Source organism: Anoplophora glabripennis, unplaced genomic scaffold, assembly GCF_000390285.2.
Source record: "Anoplophora glabripennis isolate ALB-LARVAE unplaced genomic scaffold, Agla_2.0 scaffold463, whole genome shotgun sequence".
Lineage (NCBI taxonomy): Eukaryota > Metazoa > Arthropoda > Insecta > Coleoptera > Cerambycidae > Anoplophora > Anoplophora glabripennis.
Window position 1 is genome coordinate 244,213 of NW_019416810.1, and position 27,599 is coordinate 271,811.

The following is a 27,599-nucleotide window of genomic DNA, read 5'->3' on the forward strand; positions in this document are numbered from 1 at the left end:
TTTGTTATTTGTACCTCGTTCGGTTTTCAAATTACAGCCAATTTTCATAATTTTTTTGGAAACTTTGATGGCCCATATCTCTTCAGGGGTGAACATTTTACTAAGGCGATTTTTTGCAGATCGTGTTCTTTTGAAATGTAGATTCACTTGTATCATTTATGCTACTCCATTCAAAAACACCCTGTATAACGTCAAAATTGGTCGAGTAATTTTTTTTACAAATTTTTTGTTTATAACACTTGACCGACCACGCCGAAAAATATTAAAAATATATGTACATTTTCAGAAAAATACACTTGATAAAATAAAAAGTTTTATGCTGTAGGTTTTTGTTTTAAAAATTTAGTTGAACAATTACCTTCATTTAGAAGCATCTTGTTAGGGGTGAACCGCTCGCCTATTTTATATCTCCAGCCATGAAAACAGACAAAAGTAAACAAAAAACTGTCGTAGTAACTAAAACAAGAACTCAAAAAAGTTCAGAAGACGAAAACAGATATATTTTCGAAGCTTTTTTAAAGTAAGCGATATAAAGTGATCTATATAAGTATTTTCTATTTGTCTGCTTTTTTAGTTAGGCAAAACTATTTTCATTAAAATAACCTTTGAATGTTTCTTTTGACGCGAGGGTATATTTCACTAATGTTTACATTTTTTTCATAGGTTTGCCACCTATACCCAAAAAATCAAATATGACATTTCATCAAACAATAAATTGCTTCTTCATACAACTAGGTACAGAACGAAAATATTTTGAGTGCCGGTGTAGGCTTTGTGTCATATTAACGAACAAATAATAAACACATACCTCATCGATTCAAAACTGTGTTTATTTTTACACACCTATCCACCGCTATCCGGACTGTGAATCAAAATGTTTTGAAATAGTTCTAATCTCCCCATGGGCGTNGTATCATTTATGCTACTCCATTCAAAAACACCCTGTCTAACGTCAAAATTCGTCAAGTAATTTTTTTTTCCAACTTGTTTGTTTATAACGACCGACAACGCCGAAAAATATAAAAAATATATGTAAATTATCAGAAAAAGGCACTTTATAAAATAAAAAGTTTTATGCTGTAGGTTTTTGTTTTAAAAATTTAGTCGATTACCTTCATTTAGAAGCATTTTTTTAGGGGTGAACCGCTCACCTATATTATATCTCTAGCCATGGAAACAGACAAAAGTAAGCAAAAAACTGTCGTAGTAACTAAAACGAAAACAAAAAAAGTTCAGAAGACAAAAACAGATATATTTTCGAAGCTTTTTTAAAGTAAGCGATATAAAGTGATCTACTTTCTATTTGTCTGCTTTTTTAGTTAGGCAAAACTATTTTCATTAAAATAACCTTTGAATGTTTCTATTGATGCGAAGATTTATTTCACTAATGTTTAAATTTTTTTCATAGGTGGCAAAATACCCAAAAAATAGAAGAACAGAACGTAAATACTTATTTAAAATGTTTTGAGTGCCGGTGTAGGCTTTGTGTCATATTAACGAACAAATAATAAACACATACCTCATCGATTCAAAACTGTGTTTATTTTTACACACCTATCCACCGCTATCCGGACTGTGAATCAAAATGTTTTGAAATAGTTCTAATCTCCCCATGGGCGTGGTACCTATCTCCTCACCAAAAATACCCCATTGGCTAAGTCGATTCGGCGAGGCGTGGTTGGAGATAAGCTCGCTCAGTAATCGAAATCACATCGATTTCCATAAAAACTATTTTTATTGGTTCCGGCTGCGGTATTAACGGCAGATGCACGTGAAACGTAATTTGTCCCCGACAAGTAACGTATCTGACACGGAATGACAGCTAATTTGTAACAATCGGAAACGGAAGGCGTTGCTGAATATTCCTGAGCTGCACTCATTAGACAAGGATGCGCGACGGGATACATTCTGGAGATGTGTCCCACTGTCCCGGCTATTTAGTAATCTTTAGGGGCTTAAGTAGTCCACATGTCACCAAACGGGAGGGAGTTATCTTTGTGAGAGTGTGGCGTGCGAGAAGTTCAGTGCCGGCGCGAAGTTTACGAGTTTTGTGAGAGTATGTTACCAGTTTTTTAAAGAGAGCGCACCGTTCTTTTTCTCCTTAACTTCTCAGGGGCTTAAGCCGATTTGCTCGCATAAAAATGTCTCAGTTTTGAATTTATGAAATAATTAGTTACGTAGCTAATAATAATTATTATTAATAGAAAGTCGTCAGATGTTTAGGATCTTTTGAATTATTAAATTTATTCAAAAAAATCTCTGCATTAAGTACCTATTTAAGAAATACCGTTTCAAAACGAACTAAAATAGTATTTTAGTGAAGTTCATCCGACGAATTAAAAATCACTTTAATTCTCTGGTATGTGTTTTTGCATTGTTAGACAATTAACACAAATACAGGGTATTTCAGAAAGACCTCCCGTGAATTCAGGGAATAGACATTTTGTCGATCTTTGGTGTATGGGTATTTTGATGGATGTTGAATAGCCTGGTGATAGTATATTTTTGATAATAAAATGCCTAATACCATTTTCTGGAAAAACTACTCTTTTAAAAAACGGGACACACTATATACAGGGTATTTCAGAAAGACCTCCCGTAAATTCAGGGGATGATAGTACGACAAAAAATAAGAATTGTTTGTCTTATGAACTATATGTTTATCTCCTCTTGTTTGCGAGATTCAGAGCGACAAAAAAATTTTTTTTAAATACCTATAATTTTTACGAAAATTTCCAAACGGTGCGAAATATTTTTACGTCAAATACGCTGGTCTAATTATTTTTTGGATATTTCATAGAAGGCACTAGTTACGCTACATTCCTATTACATTTTAAGTTCAAATTTTTTGAGGTTAGGTTTTCAGGTTAGGGCTGTAATTTCTAATGTACAATTTTATTTTCTAAAAATAATGTACTCTTGTTAGAACTTCCTATTGTGGACGGTTTGGGAGAAAAAAAGGCTTTTAATTGAACTCTTACAGTATTACTGTAAAGAAAATAAGTGACTTTTCTCAAAGTAGGCTTATGACAAAACTTATTGACGGATGTCTCATAAACAATGCATAGATTCTCAGTAATATTTTAAAATCCAATTAACTTTATATCAAAATTTTAGTGATTGTTAGTGACTGTAGTTAATAATGACTAATTAGTCACTAAAATTTTGATATAAAGTTAATTAGACTTTAAACTATTACTGAGAATGTATGCGTTGTTTTTGAGACGTCCATCAATAAGTTTTGACATAAGCCTACTTTGAGAAAAGTCACTTTTTTCTACACCGTAATATTGTAAGAGTTCAATTAAAAGCCTTTTTTCTCGAAAATCGTCCACATTAGGATGTTCTAACAAAACTACATTATTTCTAGAAAATAAAGTTGTACATTAGAAATTGGAGCCCTAACCTGAAAACCTAACCACAAAAAATTAGAACCTAAAATGTAATAGGAATGTAGCGTAACTAGCTCCCTCTATGAAATATCCAAAAAATAGACCAGCGTATTTGGGGTCCTTAAAAACCCCGGAATACCAAATTTCATAAAAATATTTTGCAGCGNTGATTGTTAGTGACTGTAGTTAGTAATGACTAATTACAGTCACTAAAATTTTGATATAAAGTTAATTAGACTTTAAAATATTACTGAGAATGTATGCGTTGTTTTTGAGACATTCATCAATAAGTTTTGACATAAGCCTACTTTGAGAAAAGTCACTATTTTCTACACCGTAATATTGTAAGAGTTCAATTAAAAGCATTTTTTCTTGAAAACCGTCCACATTAGGAAGTTATAACAAAAGTACATTATTTCTAGAAAATAAAATTGTACATTAGAAATTGGAGCCCTAACCTGAAAACCTAACCACAAAAAATTTGAACCTAAAATGTAATAGGAATGTAGCGTAACTAGCTCCCTCTATGAAATATCCAAAAAATAATTACACCAGCGTATTTGGGGTCTTTAAAAACCACGGAATACCAAATTTCATAAAAATATTTTGCACCGTTTGGAAATGTTCGTAAAAATTCTATTTAAAAATTTTTATTTTGTGACTCTGTATCTCGAAAACAAGAGGAGATAGACATATAGTTAATAATAAAAAATTTTTGTGGTACTATCACTCCCTGAATTTACGGGAGGTCTTTCTGAAATACCCTGTATATAGTGCGTTTTTTAAAAGAGTAGTTTTTCCAGAAAGTGGTATTAGGCATTTTTTTATCAAAAAGATAATGTTACCAGGCTATTCAACATCCATCAAAATACCCATACACCAAAGATCGACAAATGTCTATTGAGTGTTTTTTTATGGGATGTTAAACTTCGAAAAATTAAACAACTAAAAATTATAATAAGCAAGTCAAAGATTGCCATGGAAGTGAAAACAAGTATCAATCGACTAAAGAAAAAATACAGACACTATAAATTTAACACATTTAATTGCGGCCACAGAAAAAATAATAATTAACGTACAAGAAATTTAATGAATTATAAATACTAAGTTGTTAAACTAGAAATTGCAAAATGTTAATATAAATTAAATTTTAGTTTTCTCCACCAAACCTCCTTCTAGTCGGACACATTTTTCCAATCGTCTTCTTAAATTCTAAAGTACTTTACATAGCTGTTGTGGAGTAATCTCTGCACAAGGTTGTCTTATGTGATTCATTAAGTCATCCAAATTCCTTGGTCTGTTTTTTTTTTGTTTTATAAAACCCCAAAAGTAAAAGTCCATAGGGGACAAATCACGGGATCTTTTTGGCTATTGTACTATTGGACTCCCAATCCACTTATTCCGAAACTGGTGATTAAGCCAATTAATGACTGCGGAAGTGTTATGGATTGGAGCTCCATCCAATTGTAAATAAATATCTCTTCTTTCCAATAAAGGAATATCTTGTATAATATATGTATATAAACTGAAGAAATACTACTACTAGTTATTACAAAAAAAAGAAGAGACCTAATACCCTGTGCTTTGAAATTCCGTTTTGCTGCAATTACAAAATTGGGATTATTTTCATTCCAAAATCTGATATTTTAAGAAGATCCTACTCCGTTTGTCGTAAAGGTAGCTTCATCAGTGAAAATAATATTGCTCAGAAAATTATCATCATTTAAATAATTTCCCTGTGTCCATGAACTAAATTCGATTCGCCTTTTTTCATTACCCTCTCACAATGTCTGAAAGAACTTGGGCTCAAACGGTTTTATATTATATTTTCTTAGATAACGATGAATTTTGTTTTTCGAACAGCTTAACACTGTATACTTACCTAACTTTCGAATTTTGTTCTTCATTTATTACATATTTATTCACTCAAGGGTATTTTTGAGTCGTAAGGTGAAGTTCCTCAATAACCTCAAAAATTAAAAAAGCACTTCTCTGATTTTTATGTATCAGAAAACTTAATCTCTTTGAACACTTTGTATTCTAAAATATTAAAAATTTGACATTTGTATATCAAAACAGTTCATTTAAGATGCTGCAATAGTACTTATTAAGGGACTGAAATGCATTTTAATGTCGAGGATGAATTTCTTTTCATTATATTCCCGGAATTTGTTTTACATTCTACTTATGTATGGGTCCAAATAATGGGAAATTTTCAAAATTGTACTTAGAGAAAAAATTGAATGCTGCATTTTGAAATACAAGACAAACCTATAAATGTTGCTAACAGAACACCCTGTATATTTTTACATATTTGTATAGAATCCTTCCTTAACATTATTGTAATATAAAGTTTAACAGGTCTGTCTCTAATAATCAGAGATATTCGGCAAAAAGAGTCTAAGGAGTTTATTGCTTACAATTAGTATCTTCCATTATATCTTCTTTATTATTAGAGATATATCCATCAAATTTTATATAATTGCAATTCTGATAAAGCGTTCTATCCAAATGTCAAAAAATTTACACTGTGTTCTATTCAAAGAAACTTCCGATTTAATAAATAAATCAGAAATGTTCTAAGCTTAGTTTTCAAATTACAAGAAAATTTCTTACAACTTTGACTCGAATAATTCTTTTCTAAATATGAAAGCAATAAGATAGGAGGGTTAGAATGTTGTGTGAAACAATACAGTAACAGCAGTAAAATTACCATTGCAATGATTTAAATTGCTATAGTAAATTTCATTGTTTTTGTTCGAGGATTAAAATGAAAACAAATTTTATTTAAGTTAAAATATCCTTTCATGTTCACCAACAAGCAAAATTATAATGCTGCGAAACGTCGGATATAATTTGTGATATTTACTAATAATACAAGACTTTTCCGCCGCTGTACTTTTATGTTCTACTTATTTAAATTATGTATGCATAAGTATACTTTTTCTTTCTCTATTTTTGATTTTCGAATTCGAACGTTTTATTAAAGGCTGTAATATAATAATCATGTAATTCTTTAAACAAGAACAGATCGAGTCGTAAGATGATTTCTTATTATTCTTTAAATTGAAATACGATTGATGTTAGTAATAATACGTTTAAAATAGATGTTAGTTTACCGTTTTTACCTATGTTAAAATTATATGATTATGTTTAAGAATTAGGACCGTTATTTTCCGGTTTAATTGTCGGTTAAATCTATGTCTGTCACTTTCTTCTACTGTCTTTCTTTTATGAGACAGATATAGATATAATTGGCAAGTAGATTTATTAGTAGAGGACAAAAAACCGGCCTTAATTTATAAATAATCATTGGCTGTTGTTGCCTGTATATTTGAATATGTCCACTGAAAAATTCGCCAGAACATGGCAAATCCGATAGGTGGATAATAAAAATGATTTGTTACATTGCAGATTTACGTTTAAAAAGACATGTACTGGTGCAATAGTAATTAAATAATGAAAACCTAATACGTGTTATGTCCACCATCGTCATCAAAAAAAATTATTTATATTGAACAGCTACGAATATACTGTTTAATTGGCAATTAGTAAAATGTTATTTAGAGAAGTGAGGCACATTTTGTAACGGAAATATTGTCTTACGACAAATGAGAAGAAAGTAAAGCTTTAGATAAATACTTTTATTTTAACCCTTTTATAAATTCAACTTCAATGCGCTTTTATAAATTTTTAAATTTAATATTTTCTATTAAGTATACCTAACACACAAACTTTTATTTTCTCTTTTAACAAATTATTAGGTATACTTAAATGTAATTTCGCATCAATTACGTGTAATTTTAAGTTTTATTTCTTACTTAATGCCTTTAATTTGATAAGAAATCAGTCAGTATAATGATTTTTTTAATTTTAATTTTACAGCGAATTATTATTTATTTTAATTTTTTTCTTGACAAATATATAATTGTTAACTTTTGATTTGCAATCATTTCCATGAATATAACATATAACTTAAAAAAATGTCTATAATTTGCGAAAATATAGTTTTACGACTATTTAGATGAATAATAATAACTTGACCTCTTAATTATAATGTAAATATATTTAACTAGAACTTTTTTATGGAAAAACAAAATAATTTGGTTGGCAAATAATTTTGGAATATTATTTAACATATAACGAACATTTCCAACTAATTATATTGTGGGAAACTACTACGCGGATTATTCACAGGCAAGCACAAAAAAATCTATATTTCTCAGAAACCACTATTTGGGTGAAAACTGGCCCTAATATGGGTCACAACTTTTTTCCTAAATGATGAATGAATGGATGAAATTCAATTTTTTCGATTTCTCCTACTGACAACCTATGCATACGATTTTGCAATACGTTTGGAATAAAAAGTAACACGTTTTCGCTGCAAAAAAAACTAATTTTATTTCTCAAATTATCAATTACTGAAAAATGAGTTGTCAAGAAACTACTGTTATTGTAACCTAGGAACAGGCGTCTTCTTTGGGATACTTGGCTCACACGATTTCCTCCGCTTATGACTTATCGGAGTGCTTGATAAAATCTGCTTTCAGGAATGTATTTTTTTGTATTTTGTTTTAAAGATATAATTTTTTTCATAAAAAATTATTTTGATAAAATTATTTTGTTATGTTTACATTTAACGTTTGTGTTATTTCTTTCAAAGGAAAAATTTTAACAATAATGTACTTTCTTCGCGGAATGATTAAATTTTAATAATAGACATTTTTTCGTAGAGCGCTTATTTTTCGAGATATTTAAAAGTTCAGGTTAAAAAAATCACCTGTTATACCTAATGAGATATGATTTATTCAAAATTCTCGCACGTCAATTCAAACTGATATAATATGCTCGTGTTTATACGAATTTTACGAAATGCCCCATTTAAAACCATTTGCGTGTCCAGAAATGATTGACGTCGGTTTATAAACATGCGGGTAAGTTTCCAAACTATCCAACCTCTGCATTAGCTTGTTTATCTAGGAATTTCTGTAATCAAACAAACTGTAGAGAGTTGAACGTCGCAGTATTATGTTGAAAACGATGAAAACCAAAAAAAAATAATTCTTCCCATGAACAATGAAGCTTAAATGTTAAATGACTACAAACAAGACTGTCTATAGCAGTACGATTGTGATGATGCATTATGGCCCAAGTCGAACATGTATGTGATTGGTTTATGAAGTTACTTTTTTCTTTTATGATATAAAACGCGTTTTTTTGCAGTGTCGAATTAATTCCTGCCATATGTCATAAAATGTAATATTTAACTTAATTTTAACGTTTCAGAAGTGTAGATATTTTGTTAGATATACTCGTAGATTTAAAATAAATTCACTAAATATAGACACCCTCAAATCTATTAATACATTTTTTAAATAATGAAGAAGTTACTAATATACAACTGCTTACATAATGTTCTTAAAAAATGTATTTTAGAATTTATGAACATGGTAAAAAAGATAGTGTTTGTGCCCTTCTTACGGGCAATGATTTTGTCTTGACTGACAGTCATCTTCCCATTGTCATTTTTTAAACCTTTGCCCCTCAGAAACGCGTATTAATAATTTACTTTTCAAATTCCGTCGCGAAAACGTATTTTCTTTATACCTTCTTTTAGTTTTGACCTCAAACAACCGCGCTTTAGTCTTAGCGTATAATTGGGAACTGGGCTCTGCATTGTTGTCAAATCTCATAATTTAAAGGAAAAGTTTTTAAAAAGCAAATTGTCACACTACCCGCCGTGAGATACTGCTCTTTGGTGCGTTTCTTTTGTTGAGCAGGAGCATCACCATCCCACATAAGCGAAAATTTAGTTGTTTTAAATAATATAAACTATGAAACAGTACTTAACAAGTAATCTAACATAAAACTCAAGCAATAATCAATAATTATAAATGAAATAAACAAAAATAAGTAAATAATCTCACCTGATTTTCACAGCATATGAGACTTGAAATTTTGTGGTTAATCTTCGAGTATTCGTACCAGGATTCTCTTCCACGGCGTTTAAAATTCCTGGTTCAAAATTTCTCATCCTTTGAATTTGTTCTCGTTCAACATTAGTGTATTGGTTTTAAGAGCTCCCACAATCTCATAAACGTTGAATCAATCTTACAAACATTTTCTTAGTCAGTACTTGATGGTCGAGATAATCCATTTGACATTGTCTTCTGTTTTCTCCGGACAAAAAGTGGGTTCTAACCATATCAACTCTATCTTGATTCGTATAGATGCTTTTTTATAATATCATAAAAAACTTGAAAATTAAAACATAAAATTACGCTGTGCCGTTACTAAACACTGAAATAAATCACTTTATAAGGTTATACACTTATATCACACAAAGGGACTTTACGAACACCTTCTCTTAAACCAATAAAGTCGAAGACAATTTGTAGTTCCCGCTTCACAAAGACGGTAGGACATTTCAAGAGCTCATCTGTAGCTAACCTACATTCCCTTCGGAATCGTTCGGAACATGATGGGATTCTGCTTAAATTTGAACTATGACAATGCCAGTAATATAGTTCAGCTAAACTAGATCAATGTCAGAGGTCGTTGACACTGAGATGTGCAAATTAAATATACACTCTGCTTAAAAAAATAGTAACCCATAATTGTTTGTAAAAACTTCAAACGATGTTAAAAAATATTTCATATGAATCAGGTTAGTATTTCTTGTACTTCTTTTTTATTTAAAATAACACGTCCGTCAGTTATAAAAAAAACTGGCAACACTGACAATGCAAGAATACAACTTGATACGCTAACTACGGGTGTCCCGATTTAAGTCGACAGTGGTATCGAACACAAGAATTAAAGTGCAGTTTAAAAAAATAATTATTATAACTTTGATTTAAAAAAATTCAAATTCGTATTCAGGGGAACCCACAAAACTGGCTCCCACTTAAAGTTACACACTGCATTTGGAACTTTTTAATTTTTTATGAAATTTTTTCATTTGAAAAAATTGCATCAAACTGAAGAAAAGTTAATGTTGAGATGAAATTAAATGTATTCTTTCTGTGCATAGCAGAATTTTTGCCAGTTAAAGAGTATAAGCGTATAAAAAAAACTTTATTTTAAATAATACTAAGAAAAATGCTGATTTAGGTCGTACATATAAAAAATGTTCATATTTATATTGGGCAAAGATCTTGGTTCCTGTATGCCATTTGCTATAAAACTGCCATCTTCAAAACATTAGTGAAAATTTTCATAAGCGTACCTTTCTACACAAACATGTTATCAATTATAGTACTTATACTGCGAGTAACATGTCCTTTAAAAAATGTTGCGGAAATATATTATGCATATTTACGTTTTACGAATAAAATTTAATAAAAGCAACCTCTTCCAAATGGTAATTCTCCCATTTTTCACATCCGAATGCGGTATTATGCTCGTTGCGGCTTTCGTCGGTTTAGAAAATGGTTAATAAATTGGATTAAACATTTAATATATTGAAGTTATGCGACTTGGATCAGATTATCGGACGCATTAATCATCCGCAGAAAAGAAATTGGATTTCACCCTCGCCCTCGTTTAGGGATAAACGAAATACAATTAATCTCTTATATAAACAAGCTATTTCTTTTCAAATGAAGCATGAAATTTAATTACAAGTACAACATGAACATAATTTAATCGTTAACTCTACAAGACCTTCGAAAATAAAGTTTGTGCTGTTATAATGTCTACTGAATAATAATAAACCGCTCCCTCTCCCGCTTTAGTCATAGGTTTCTAGATTCCATTCCTGTAAAGTAAATTTTACACTGATCACCATCGGGTCTCAGTTCGTTTGTTGATATAATTATTGATATCTCTTGCACGACTGCTTTGCTGCAAATTGTTTTATGTGATTTAGAACTTATTCTTTCAAATGGAGATAACTATGTAGGTACCAGTTTTTTTTTTCAGTACAACATCTGGTTTCATTTTACTTTTAACACATAGTCGTTGTAATTATATCTCTAGCTAATAGGGTATCTATTATAATTTTATATAAAACTACTTCCTTTTGGATAATTATTTTATAAATTTATCTGCTTTTAATCTACCTTCCTTTTGGATCATTATTTGGTAAATTTATCTGTTTTTAATATATTTCGAATGTGAAATGACATATTCGAAAGTAATTTTAGAACCTTTACATTTTACATTACAATGTAATTTTTCAATCCAATTGAATACTTCTACACTTTGCATTTTGCCAGTAAATATTTGTTTACAATAATAAGATGTTCCATTTCATTTGCATTTTAATTGTTGTGATTTTACTATATTTCTATTTGTAGTGTAATAGAGAATAAATGTTTTCGGATAATAGGATCTTAAAGCTGCAATTTAAAGGACATATTTGCTATAGTTATTTTAACTCATATATAGGTAGGAGTGATTAACAATTTATCAAAGAAAATTATTGGATGTGCAATGCAGAAAAAATGAAAAGAATAAACGATAGTTTTTTGTATGTTACGTCGTGGCCTCTGTATCTGGTCGCCGTAAGTTACAGACTTACATTGCTTTGCCTTAGAATTAACTAGGAACCTTTAATCTGAACTTGTCGTTCTCGGTCTAGGCTCTGTGGGGGTAGAGCTGCAACCAGAACCTCTAAGACCGCCCTGATGTTCATTTCGGTTCTTCTTTCTTATTCGGTTTTAAGGCTGCTACGGATGGAATCGCTCCTTAGACAATGATGGCCCTCTAATACGTTCCGTAGTAGCCTTGTGTAGTGTAACTGGTCGTATCCGATGCTTCCAAACGTTTTTCACTGTCAGCGATTTTAGTGGTGGCTCAACAAAAGTCAGCGAAGCTTTTACAGAGCGACAGTGCTATTTTGAACACTTGTAAGACTGATGCAAATATAGACCACGATAATATGAACACTACAAAAACCACAATAATACTAAATAAATAGGCAATAGTTGTTTGGATAATTTGTGAATCACATTGAATTACGCGCTAATGGAGATATTTAATGATTTGCGGTTGGCAGCATTGCGTTACGTATAACCTACTCTGTAACCACTTGTTCTTGGAATGTTGATATCTCATTTAGTTTTCGTGATATTGTTATTTTTGAGTGCAGATGACGATTTTTGAAATATGGGATTTCCTGGAACAACGATGCAACAGTACGGCATTTATACTGTAAGTTTCGGATTGATATGTAGATAACTTTTTTAGTGAAGCCGTACGTATCTGCTGATACAGGGGTTAAAAATACAGGGGTTAAAAATGCAGGGCGCAACCCTCTATTTTAGCCCCTATTGTTTCAAGTCATTGAAAAATGTACGGCATCGATTTCACATGATTATTTAACTCTCCAAATAATTCTTAGCAACAATGCCGTCTGAAAATTATGGTTAATGCAGAAGTTTATAAACAATTACTTATATTTTGGAATTGAGTTTTATTTTTTTCGATAAGATCATTAATTCCTGTACGGCAACCACTTTTTTGATAAAATATAACCAAAAACTATCGTACTAAATCATGGCCGGTTATAATTAATGGTACAAATTAAAAAAAAACAAATAAATACATTTTAAAAATTTACAATATTTTGAAAATTCCTTGTTATAAACTAAAAATGTTATATTTAAAATGTTATGGCTGTAATTGATCTTTCATAAGTAAAAAAATAAACCAAAAAAAAATAAAAAAACAACCATTTTTAACTAGTGGATTTTACATAGCTATTTACATATTTTTCATTAAATATTTACCACATTTTTAGGTCATTAATAACTATACGGCATTTACAAATTTTCATTAGAAATATAACATAAAGAATGAAAATTGCAATGCCGTACATATTCGTTGGAACAATTCTCCGAAACTGTTTATGTCCAAAATTAGTTTTATATTAATTTTAAGAGAAAATTAATTTATACCGTAGAAATTATGATGGCATCGTCTTTAAGATTAAAAAAAATTGTGTATAGGGAATCGAGAAAATATTTTGAGAAATTTAGAAATTTAATGGCGTGCAAGAAAGTATTATTTTTAAATACATATAATAATAATCAATTAATTTTAACTCAATATTCATGAGCATTCCTATATAAATATGTTTTGAAGTAACAGTACCCTCGCATTTGCATATTTGCAACATCTGTTACAATTGTTTGACCAATTTATTTATGCAAAAATTATGATGAAGCCATTGGCATACAATATATGTTTAAAATTAGTTAAAAATAATTTAATAGTGCATTTGTTACAAAAACAACTTTAAGATTGTCGGTTATAAACATGAANTTAAATAACGTTTTACCAACAATGCCGACCATTTTTCAATGATCGGAAACCATAAGGGTCAGAATAGGGGTTTGCATCCGAGGTTTCTCACTCCTGTATCGACAAATATGTACGGCATTACTGAAAAATATTTTTAGATGATATTGTAAATCTTATTATAGAAAGGCCGTACAATAGTAATAATTTGTATTAAAGAGAAAATAGTAGTAAAAATAAAATTAATTCTTGCAAGTAATACTTATTTGCAAAAATATATTTCAAGCCATTTAGAACAATTTTTTTTGTACAGCATTTTGTTTTTGTTGATTAATGTTGTCAGTATTAACAAAATATTTTAATGCCATACAAAAATTTTTCACCGAGTAAATCCTACTTTTCAGAGGGAAATTAATTTTCCTATAATAATCACATGTTTAATGAAAAATGTATGATATGGCCAAAAATGTCAATATTTTATAAAATAGGATTAAAATTAGTGACTTTGATCTTGGTTCAAATCACCCTCCCATTCGCTACTTACAAATAGAGGGTTGCGTCTTGTATTCCTAACCCCTGTATCAGCAAGTACGTACGGCGTCGCTTAAGAATTTATCTATGTATCTATGTATGTATGTATATATCTATCTATGTATCTATTTATCTGTGTATATAACTTGAATTGACGGCATAGTTTCTAAACTTATTGTTATATGTGGTAGTATTGATTTATAAGTAATTCGTGCTGGGTCAAATGACCCCTTGAAAATTTCCGATGGGCTTGTACTCTACATGTTTTGAACACGATAAACTTCCAAATAATCTTAAGGTCTTCAGATTTTTTAATCTTTTATGTTTTTTTTTTCAATTACTGTTCCTATTCGGTCGATAGCCGCACGGTTTAAGGCGTCAGTACTTAAATCGATGTGTCGATCTACCCGGGTTTCGAATCCCGCGGCCGGTAGACCGTAGATTAGCTATGCTTGTACGGAGGATTGGCACCCTCTGTGCAGGTATGGTAGGGTGGAAGAATGTTGGCTTGGGTCAATGTGAGAGATTGACACCGATTGGCATTTGACCACCCCCCTAATTAATGAGGTTTTCCAGGTTTCCCTCATTCCTGCACTGAATGGTGGTTAGGACCTACCAACATAAGTCGTTCCTGGGCGCAAATGCGGCCTGCGTAATAATAATATGCCGCCTCCTCTCCCGCACAAGTCTCCAACTTCTGGGCTAATTCTCGTAGTTAGAATGAGGAGTAGAGATATTATTATTATTACTATTATTATTATTATTATTTTTTTCAGTTTTATGATTTTTGTAACTTGTACAGTGAGAAGCGTTTTAGAAAGTTTTTTTCTTATATTGACTTACCCGCACTTCGAAAATCGGACAAAAAATCAACATAAAATCCACTTAATTTCTCTAAACATCACAGTTTTCGTTGGCAACACTACCTATTCAATAGAATGTGTCTTTCCTCGTGCCACGATATTTTCTTATAACTAATATTCCTAATTTAAATTTGTTCTCTTTTAATAAAGCCTGACACTCGCCCGAGTACGAAGTCCTCACCAAATTCGACCTGACAACGATTGATAGTGTTTTGCGAAAAGCGAGCTATTATTTCTCTACGAACACGTTCTTTTTCTGACAACTTCAAGGTACGCCACCCGCGATTATACTATATATTTGATATCCCCGTGATTAATTGTCTCAAGACAATTTAAAATAAAGAAGTAGGTAAATTTCGCGCTGTCTCTTATAAGATAAGAGTAAAACTGGATGATTTAGAATACTCAGCGTGGGCGATATTAATGGGACTCGAGAGAAAAATTGGGATGGCGCGGGTTTTTCTTGTACAACCGTAATAAAAAATAGAAACGATAACTCCCTTTGACTGATCTCTAACTTGTTTTTCGTCGGCTGTGAATAATAGCTCGGGACGATGCGTTAAAGGCAGATCCGTCGCTATTGGAAAGCGAACGGATTTGCTCCTTTTTAAAAATTGTTAGCGCTAGTCTGGTTGATTACGAATTATCAATTTATTTTATTATATTATACAGGGTGATTCAGTCATAATGACATTAATTTTGGTAGGTAGGGGAAAATTAATAGAATACGAATATGCGATTAAAAGAATTTAGAAATGCATATTTACACTAAAAAAAAATTTTCAAATTATTACTTAAACCTCTTCTCGGACCGCTCTTGAGCGCTGACCCACGAAGATGAAGAGTGTAGAGTAAATATTGACCTACCGGTCACTAACCTAGCTTTTACTGCATTTTTAATCCATAGAGAACGATAAGGAGGAAATAATTTCATGTACATTTTTTTTACAAGCCTTTAGTGACGTCATTTTATTTTCGTATTCTTCTGAGCAAACCCTTTCATTTGATGGGGATGCGTAAAAAATAACTGATCCGCCATCTTTGGGAGTCCGCTATATTGGATTTAGAATGACGTCACTTAGCTAACCATGCATTGTCATCTAAACTAAAGTGTATGCAAAACTCAATCTGTTGGGGATAATTGTTTTAAAATTCAGTTACAAGATTTGACCCATACTAACAAGACAAGTTAAATAAAAACTTGTAAAAAGCTTGTAAAAACATATATTTTTACCTAAACACATGAATGAATAATATATTTTTTACATTACATTAAGTATTATTTAATTGTTAATAAAAACAAGTGTACAACGATAATAATTATTTGTTATTGTTAGGTTATTACAATTTAGTAGTTTTAATATTGTTAACGTTTTTACTATGTTTTATAATTGAATATGAGTTTCTAGTATTATCCTAATAATTATTCAGTTTGTAGTACATATACCTAGTGCTTACTGCTTTTCAAAGAGTAGTATGGTACCTACCTATTTAAAATTTCAGTACTGCTAAAAAATAATTCATTCGTCCATAGCACTTTGTTAATAAAGTTGCGATCCGCTACGCTTTAACTTTGAAACCAATTGCAAAATTCAACACGACTGAGGAAATCAGCTGTTTCGCTTCAACGTTCTGTCGCTCTATAGGCATTAATTGTTGGTTAAGTTGGTTACATACAAACGTAATCCACAACTCGTCTTTTTGATTTGCAAACATAGGGTGTAACATTTTGTTTTTTTTTTTTGTATTTCGCGTATGGTAAGAATAGTTTAATTAAAATTAATTAATTTAATTAACAACAGGCAACTTTAGCTATCACAAAATTGGACTTATAAATTTTCTTTAACGCGGATCATAATATTAAAAGCGATCGTGCGTAATGAGTAAAAAATAAAGATATTCTTTATAAAAAGTTCTGCTTTTTGAAAAAATTGTATTAAACTTCTCAAACTTGAGATAGCATATACCGGGTGGTCAAAAGTAAACTAATCAAATTTGAGAAGAGAGAAGTACAGGGTGGTTACTATATTTTTGTCTCCCCCCCCCCCTTTAACTTTTTTGTTTTAAGAGTTATAAAAAAATGTAAAATACAAAAGTTACACGATTTTTTGTGAAGTTTTCCAAAATGATAATAGAAAAACAAAGGAAGTAAAAATAAAATGGCCGCGGATGTTAACTTGTTAATTTAAATGGAACACCCTGTATATTTTTGCATATTTGGATAGAACGTTCCCTGTCGAGCATAGTCATATAGGGTTTGTTGGGTCCAGCTCTAACAATAAACGAGATAATATTAAAAAATTAAAAGAAGGTTTTTTATTAAGAAAATAAGACATTTTGTAATTGTTAGACCTCTTTCTGGCATTTCTGCGTTTTTTTCCATTTTGTTTGGACATTTGTTTTTACTATCATTTTCGAAAATTTCATCAAAAATCTTGCAACTTTTGTATTTCACATTTTTTTATTACTCTTAAAACAAAAAAGTTAGTGAATCACCGTGTACAATTAATTGTTATTTTAGAGAAAAATGTAATGGAAAAATGTTACATGGAATTAAAAATAAAGTCTAAGTTTAAATTCGTAACGTCCTTTACTTATTTAGATTCTCTACAAATAGGTAAACTTTTTTATTATCAATTTGACGAAAAAAAAAGATATTCTTTATAAAAAGCCATTTTTTGAAAAAAATGCATTACATTTGAGATAGCCAAAAATGAATATTCAAGTTTAGAACGTTTGTGACTTTGTTTTCCGACAATATTGAAACAAGATATTTTTCAAGCTTCGCCGTCTGAAATTTTCACTCTATTAGTTTGAGTATAAGTAAAATTTTATGAGTGAAACTATTGCAACAGAAGGGAATGAATTTTACTCAAATCCGAGCTTCTGCTATCAAGTGAGTGACTTTTGACTCTATTCTGAGTGGGTAAAATCGATTAACAGTTGACTTTTTCTCTGATATGATTTAAATTGTCCTATTATTGAGTAATTTTGTACTATGAAAATTTCCAAGGGAGACGGCGCCCGAGAGCCCACCCCCCTCCCGCCCCTGCACCAGCTTCCGCTGCTGCTTCCAGTTAATTAATTTGTGGAGTGGTTTTGCACCACTTTATATTCTCTTTAAATTTTAATTTAAATATCATTGTATTAAAGTCATAAACTATTAAATTGCCGCAGTTGTTTCTACACAGATCTGTTTTATAGACAATGTTTTAGGTTTCGGTTAAAGGAATTGGTTAACTGATCTGACGAATAGATTGTCATAACCTATATTGTACGTTACAGATACGTAAGTAAGTATAGGTAACAATTAAACTATCCGTTTATTTAACCAAATATTAATCGAGACTCAATATATTACTGTTTTTAATTATCGTAATCAAACCACTGCATTTAAACATAATTTTCACCAATAACTGGATTAATGTACACTTATCCAGCACTACACACCATACACCACGCCACGAGATAACTTAATGGGAACCATGGGAATAGACAAAGACAACGCATGACAACCATAGAATGGGGTGGCGTCACTCAATAAGGAAAACATTTACTCTTACTTAGCTACAAGTACACCAAATACGAGTTTTTCTGCAGAATTTATTTAACGGGTATCTATATTTAAGTAAAACTCAGTTTTAGTTAAAATATTATCACAAATGAGTACAATTATCAAAATGCTCGATATTGAGTAAAAATGTATGTACTCAATAATTTCACTCAATGGATTCGTTCCGAACCTTTATTGCTTTCACTCACACCGACATTTTTACAGTGTAATAACAAAATATATATTTTTGATACATTTATGTTATGTTATGTTTTACAATTAACAATATATTTTTTCTCGACAGTTTGTACAAACTTAATTTTTTCTTAAATATCGCTGAATTGATTTTTGTCAAATTTGACAGCGAAAAAAATAAGTAGGCTTTGAAATTTCATGTGACGTAATCGACTTTATTAATCTCTATCTTTAAAAAAGGAACGGAGTTTACTCAGATTTAATTAACGAGGTGTTGCTATTCAGAATATCATTTTTTTATTGCAGGATCATGTATGTAGAGCGATTTTTCTCAAATAATTTAATTGAGGACGCTCAGGAAGACAAACCAATATTCACGGCATTAAAGTACATAAGATTATGGCTTTATTCGGTCTCAATAAATTTATTCAAATCATTGTTGATGTCCATTAGTCGCCTTCTAAAAGATTTTGCGGAATTTTCGGTAAATCCTGTTGGTGCTGAAGTAAAATTAACGGATTCGAATTTAATGCGTCAAAACACATTGTAGATAGCCTAATGGAGTCTCAAAGTCAACCTACTTTTTTTATTTTGTGTGTCTGTGTTATTATTAAAAGATGCATATTGGTCTGATATATAAAACGAATTTATCTCTCTTTTTAAACGTTCTCTATTGCTCCATTGTATTTGATAAACTAAGAAAACAACTAACAGATTCAGAACAGTTAACTCCTTGCAAAGATTATGGAGAGATACGCCATATTTGATTAGTATTTTATCTGACAATAATTAAAATCCATTTGCGATCCAACGCAGGTGCTCTATCGAGGTTGTGTTATAAATTAAACGTGTCGGAGGAAACGAGAGTTTTTGCTTTTATGAAATTCATAATTGAGTCGCCGAAGAAAAATGGAAGCTGGGCTAAAAGCGTTGTACCCAATTTATTAGTGAAATGGTAGTCAGACTGTCAACAAAAACGAGCCTCAATAATGTGGGTTTAAAAATATCCAAATAAAATATATACCGGTCCAGAAATGTGTATCGGATACATTCCAGTGCAGATAAAACAATCTCATTTGGGCTATTTTTAATATATGCATCCTCCACAAAATTTCATGTTTATTTTTTTGTAAAACAAAATAATTTTTTCCGACTACCTATATCTACTATTGAGACTGTTCTTATTTTATAGTTACAACTATAAAATAATAATAATAATATATTATCCCTTTTTTTCCACATGTATATTTTACTTCTGTAATATCGTAAAATTACAAAAGCTAATATAGGTTATTAGTTGCCAGCAATGTTAATTGAAATGTAAATTTACCATTGCATTGGAAACTTCGGTAAAATATTATAAAAAATTATCTTCTATTATAAAATTTCATTTGAGATGGATTAAAAATTTAAGCAAAGTTATCAATTACTTTCCCAGAAAAATGTAATCTTACTGTAAAATTACATAGCGTAATTTTTGTAATTAGAGATATGATTACATGAAATGCACTAATACGAAGAGTTGCATTTACGTGAAAGATACATTAGCTGTCACTGTAAATTTATAAAACTGACAGTTTCCTGTTTTATTTTGGCAATAGAGTATTAAGCAACCTTAGAGCCATATTTTGAGTATAACTGATCTAGCGAAATAGAAAATTATATCAGTCTTTATGTAAAATTGCAGTGTAATTACATTAAATTTACAAAAATCGTATACCTACCCACTGTATATATTCCATGTAATTTTAATTATATTACCACAGAATATAGCTAGCGTAGCTATATATTCTGTGATATTACATTACATTTTTAATGCATTTTCATCGAAGCACATAATATGTTTATGTAAAAATATCCACAATACCTTTATTAATATATTATATAAATATAATGTGAATTTGTAAATATAATATGACTATGTCGTTTTTCGATTAAGAATTAATATTAATATTTCTTGTTCTTTCTTATTAATGTTAGCAAAAAGACAATAACTTTGAACCCTAATAAATCTAACGACAAGGCGCTTAAATAATAAAAAGACGGTTTTATACCAGGACAGAAATTGGCTCAAATTCTTCGTTGCGGTATTTTATTCGTTGTGAAAATAGAATTGATATTTTTAAACATACAATAGATTGTAAGCGATATGTTTTTCTGATTGTGATTATGTATGAACGGATTAATAATAGAAGATACTGCGCAAATATATTTACAGAAGTAGGATACGTACGTTTTTGTTAAATGTTATTCATATTTTTTACACAACACAAGTTATATCGCTGATAATATGGAGATATAGAGATGTGGAAAAATCTTAATTAAATTTTATTCCTATATTATTAGATTCAACCAAACTGCTCTTGCTAAAAAAGTATTTTAAATTGCATTTATTTTCTTCTGATATAAATTTGAAGAAATTTTGTTCTGCTATTATAAAATAAAATATTATTTTATTAATTAAATATGTTATTTTTTAAAAAAAGTTTAAATCAATATAGAAAAAATAAACGAATCTACACAGTAGAAGTCTGTCGTATTTGGCTAAAAAGCAAGAAGTTAGGACGTAGTATTTATGTGTGCAAGATTTTGTCACTTGCATAGAAAATTCCCTGGGCAATAAATAGGTAATTGTTTATAATAGGGTAAAATGTTGAAAAATTAAAAAAAAAATATAAATGGTTATAAAAGTGTGAAAATAGGTAATTTTAGTAGGTATTGATATTTGTTATGACAACAAGTATCTCTAAAAAATTGTGTGCCTTTTCTAAACCTTAATTTAAACCCAAGGTACTTTTTGAAATTTTCTTAATTAACAATCCTGTCAATCGAAAACCACGCGATCGATGTTGCAAAATTTTTAAGGCAGAATTGACATGTTTTACTATTTGTTCACAGTTTCATCAATATTTATAAATATTTACTTATTTTAAAAATTGCTCCAAATATACATATGATTTTCTACTATTTTTCGCCGATTGTTAACGCAAAATTCAACTTTTTTTATTCGCTGTTGTAACTTTATAGAAAATCGTCAAATAAAGAAAAAATAAGGAATGACTTTTGTTTTAGGACTTATTTTCAATGTTACAAGGAAAAATATGTCGTAAAACGGGTAATTTTTCGTTCTTTTTGTATGTTTTATGCCAACAAATTCAATCACCCACGCCTTGAAGAAGGAGATTGAGCACTGTATCAATGAAATTCAGTGGCAATTATGCAAAACGGTCATGGAAAATTTCGAGAAAAGGGTGCGTATGTGTCAGCAAAGCCGTCAAGGCCATTTATCCGATATACTATTCCATACGTATGTTGTACTGTTATGAATCAATAAAAAATTTACAATTATTAATTAAAAACCTGTGCTTTCTAACAAAATTACTTCCTGCGTGAATTTTAGAACACCACTTATAAGAATAATAGAATAATAATAACAAAAGAATGGTATACGCCATAAAAAATAAAGTCTTTAGTATCTTGTTTTCATCTTCATAGTATCAGGTGTTACAATTTTTGTATAAAACTTTTAATTACTGCAAACTACTAGTCCGTATTTATTTGTCAAAAACGCGTTAAACATTTTTCGTAGAAGAGAAATACAATAAATTTTTTATTTCTCCAAGGAAACATTAGCCGACTGACACACAAGAATTTTATCACACATCTTTGTCGATTAATTCAGCGATATATCTTTGTTAATCTCAAATAAGTTACCTAACATCTTATTTTGAATCTTGGGACTTAAAAATAACTGAGTAAATCAAATTAGATTCGATAAACAAATTCCTCCGTCCGTTTTATACGGTGCCCATAATACATAAATAAGAACAAAGAATTCACATTTCTATTCTTGTGAGGGTTTCGGATCTAAAGCGACGTATATTACAGCAGCGACATATGACTTTTTATTGCCCCGAAATCGGTCACATATGCAATTGTGTCACTGATCTTCCCGTTTTCTAAGTTATATATTACGTTATTTACGTGGTTATTGGAAAGAATAATATGTTGACGAATAAAAGTATATAACCTAAAACTTAGAAAATGTGATTAAAATATACGTGTACAATATAATATAATACGTTTTAATTTTACGTGTGAATATCCCAATTCATTTATTACGATGTGTTGTCAATTTTTACGTCCCTTTATTATATCTCAAATATCAAAAATAAAATAGATGGATGCATTTAACATTCTACTCACCTTATCTTTTTTCGTTTTCTATCTAGAAATAAGACGGTGAATACTCTAATTTTAGGAAATTTATGATGTCAAAGAAATGCATAAAAAAGCAACAAAGTGTAAAAAATCTAAAATATAAATGAAACATGTATTTTATAAATGAAACAATGGATATTTGCCGCGTCGTTTTATTTGGGTATTCTCTCTTTTCTACAGCGATATACAGGTTGAGTCAAAATTCACTCCCCAGCGGCAGGATATATGTATATTCTAAAATAAAAAATAAAAAAAAATGTAGAATACTAAAATCTCGAAAGCGGAGCCGTTTTCGGAAAATTTTGTAAAGAAAAATTCAAATTTATAATTTTTTCGTTAATATTAACACCATTACAATCCATCATTTAAATTCATACAAAATAAGAAATAGCAAAAACGAAGATCCTTCTGGCTTTGGCTAACCTTCAAAAACATTACCATTTTCGTTAATATATTTCTGCAATTTGTGGTGGAAACTCCTGGCAACAGAACAGAAATTAGCTTCATTTATTTCCGCTACTGCTTCATGAATCCTGCCAACAGGCACAGTAAAATAAACCTTTTCTTTTATGTATCCCCATAACCAAAAGTCTATCGGAGTCAAATCAGAAGACCGGGGTGGCCATGGTGTTGGTCCACCCCGTCCAATCCATTTATTAGGTTCAACATGTCGTACTTGTAATGTGGCATGTGCGGGCGCACCATCATGCTGAAACCACATAGTTGCACGTTGTTGTAGAGGAATATCTTCTAATAAACCTGGCAACATGTTCTCGCAAAAATTACTGTAATTTTCACCATTCAGTATTCTTGGCAAAAAATATGGACCTATGATCCTTTTCCCGTAAATACGTATCCAAACATTTACAAACCAACGTATTGCTGATTCCGCTGACGTTTTTCATGAGGATTCTCATAATACCACTAATGAAGGTTGTGGTGATTGAAAACTCCTTGTTTTTGTCCGGCCAACTTGATTAGTCAGTCGAAATTTGCGCATTTATTCAACTAAAATTAATAATTTATTCGAAAACGGCCCCGCTTTCGAGATTTTAGTATTCTACATTTTTGTTTTATTTTAGAATATATATCCGGCCGCTGGGGAGTGAATTTTAACTCACCCTGTATACATGCTGTTGAAGAAAAATTAGATTTGTTATTGGCGATGTGGTTCTTTATAAATAAATACCAAAAATCTCTTAATTACACAATAGATATGACGTTCCGTTCTTGATCAGGAACCTAAAATAACTTAACGGAATTTAAAATTACAAACATTTGTTTAAAATCATGTTGGAACATGTATACGCTAATATGATGTCAAACAAATTTTTGTAATGGAATGTTGAATATGTTCTCGCTATTTTTTCGTGAAAAGTAATACTTTATTTAAAAAAATTAGTAAAAAAAATGTCAATGAAAGTGTTATCCATCGCTAGCCACTACTATTTTCCCATCTTTCTGGCAGCATTTTAATTCTACGTCGGAAAAACGAAACGTCCTTTGAGGCTATCCAAGAGTCGATCCATTTGTTGGCATCTTCATAAGAATGAAAGTGCTGCTGAACCAGGTCATGTGCCATCGATCGGACCTAATGATTATTGGAAGGGGTAATGCCTGGTGATAATAGCGGGTGGGAAGTAGACTTCCCATTTAAACGTTTTCATCAGTTTTGCAACATGTGGCCAAGCGTTGTCATGCTGCAAAATCAGTTTGTCGTTTCTCTGCTCGTTTATTTTTCTTCAATGGTCGAATACATGTCAATTGTAGTCGATAGCGATCTTCCATGACGGTTTCATTTGGTTTGAGCCATAATAAACTACACCAAATTGATCCCACCAAATGCAAAGCAGAAGCTTGGAACCATGGATATTTAGTTTTGCCCACGATTTTCTATACTTAGGATTATTGTAGCGTATTCATTTTTCATCACGTCGCAATATGACGCAAAAAACCCTTCCTTTTCTGTCGTTGAAGCAGCTGTTCACACTTGCAAATACGCCGTTCGACGTCTCTAGGCTTCAACTGGTACGGCACTCTATGTCCTTGCTTTTGAATCATTCTTAATGCTGTCAAACGTTTCGAAATTGTTGCGTGATCAACTTCTAATGATTCTGTAAGTTCAGCTAATGTTTGACATGAGTCTTCATGCCTCTAGTCATAGTCCTTCATCTTAAAACTGTTTCGTTGTGCCAGAGCGTTCTTATCTTCAATATCAAAATCATTATTTTTGAAGCGTTTAAACCAATCTCTGTATGTTGTTTGTGACAGGGCATGGTCGCCGTAAGTCTCAACAAGAATTCTGTGTGGTTTAGCTGCAAATTTCTTTTGGTTAAAATAATACAGTAAAATTCTCCGCAAATATCCTTTTTTCGGCTAGAAATTAGACATGTTTAACTCTTGAAAAAAAAGTAGTTTACACTTTCATTCAAGCTTGCTTATAGTACTTCTTCATAGGTGCATTAACATCTTAAATTCCACGCATGCAGTTCTTGTAATGCCATCTGTTGGAAAACGGCGAGAACTTATTCAACGTTCCAATAATTTTAATAATTTGTGTGTAAATGATTATTAATAAAGATGTCTGAAAAAGTTCTTGACGAAGAACGGAACGTCCTGTCTGTTGTGTAATTAAAAAAGTTTTTGGTATCTATTTAAAAAGAATCACGCCCCCAATAATCCAATTTTTTTAACGTGAAGATAAATAACAATTTTAACCACATTTTATTTACCCAACTCAACCAGTAGGTAAATATTACCATCGAACTATGGCATTTTTACATTTTCAAAATTAAATATTCTAAACTTTTAATTTCTATTAAAAATTGTATACTGTAAAAAATATTTTATGGTAATCCCATATTCTCCTAGGAAAAAACATTTTTTTTAACCAAATTTCTCTTACAAAAGAATAATTCTTTAATCGACATGTGCATGCATATAAACTGAAAGGTAAAAAGACAAAGAATGATCGAATAATTTATAAAATTTAAAAGAAAAATATTGAGAGAAATAATTAGTAGGTACTACATACCTACATTTCATTATGACATTGTAACAAACATCTTGGAATAGTATGATCCTGTGTCTAGAATTAGACGAATATATTATAGAACGTCTTTTAGATATTTTGTCTTAATAAAAATGTTAAAAATATGTTTAGTAAATTTAAATAGCACAAGCTCTGGTTCCAAGGCCCTTCTTCACTCCATCGTGCAAGGTCAATAAATAAACCAAAATATTGAGCTAACTATGAAAACAAATACTGGGCATGTATATTTTGCAATCAGAGAAAGTAAGGAATTTAAATAAGTTACAGATATACAGGGCATTTCATTTAAAGTGCACAAGTATGGTTTACATCTCATTTCTTTGAGCTCATAAGAAAGTTTGGTCTTTATCATTATTTTCTTTTAACTCACGAATTTTGTTTACGGCATAGTCGATAGCTTGCAGATAGCTTGCAGCATTATTAATTCATTATTCTATTGGCATGTTTTGACGTTCAATCACACCCATTGATAGCTCCGCCAATTCTCGAAGCAGATATTCGTAGTTGTTTCTTGTTTTTGGCCTCTCTAGATTCCAGCGATTCCTGGTACCGTCTTGACACGCCGTCGAATGTGGTTGGGTTTCTGGATTTATGTTGGTGATTTTTTGGGCGATTCACGACAGTCTTCAAAGTATCGGCGAGTCCTATGAGCGACTTGATGTGGATTGGAAACATAGTTGAAATTAGAACGACTTTGTATACGCTAAACTGATCAATAATACATAATTTTACATACAATTTTATGAGTATGTATATTACATGACATGACAGTTTTTAGTAAGCTAGATTTATTTATGTAGCAAATTGGCTTAAACTAAACCTGTATATCATTTTCAACAACAGCCGTTCCGCTAAATAAAAATGAACTATTACCAACACAATTACCAAAACTATACCGATAAATCAGTGACTCAAACGTTCTTCCAACAAAAACAAATGAAAGATTACAGTTACAAGAACTACATCCAGGACTTAAAAAATCGCGAATTTGAATTCCTAAGGAATCAAAAGTGCCCGAATAGAACGAAAGAACCGGTATTGCCTGAAAATCGGCAGGAGTTCGATTCAAGGAGAGACGGTAATGTAAATTCCGTACAGAAAAATCAATTTCAACACATTACAAGCGACAGTTTTCGAAAACGCGTAGAAGATACTAAGTCACAAGGTTTTATGGAAAAGAAATCACTGGGCAATGGCCTGTCCGATGGCGAAGATACTAAACATCTAGGGTAAGTCATTTGAATGGTGATAATGGTCGGACACACTATAACTAAATTTTTGACTAATTTCGCTTTGCACAAATTTGATTTTGCTTTGTATTTCTAGTTAAAAATGTTTGTTCTCTGAATTAAAAATGTCATTTTAGTCTTTCATTTGGGAGACTAAACTGTCTTTTAATTTTAACCAATGGATTTAGGTTTGCCCAAATACGTTTTCCCATTATTTTAAATTTTAGTTTTAAAGACTAAAGCGTATCTTTAAATTTTAAGGTATCAATTCACTTTGTATAAAATCCGTTGTTTATTTTTGTTTTTATTTAAAAT

General features: G+C 30.8%; 1 protein-coding gene across 2 annotated transcripts in view; it reads left to right on the plus strand.

Annotated features, from left to right (window-relative positions):
- Positions 1 to 1,959: 1,959 nt before the first annotated feature.
- LOC108909161 (transcription factor SUM-1) overlaps positions 1,960 to 27,599 on the plus strand; it is a 116,730-nt gene continuing 91,090 nt past the window's right edge. Inside the window, exons 1-2 of one of the 2 annotated variants that reach the window (XM_018713405.1) lie at positions 1,960 to 2,056; positions 26,899 to 27,284. In XM_018713405.1, coding sequence (XP_018568921.1) covers positions 26,917 to 27,284 — 368 coding nt within the window. In that variant the 5' untranslated portion in view covers positions 1,960 to 2,056; positions 26,899 to 26,916. Of the gene's footprint in view, positions 2,057 to 2,282; positions 2,360 to 26,898; positions 27,285 to 27,599 lie in introns of those variants that run through there. The other variant, XM_018713406.1, reaches the window with a different exon arrangement.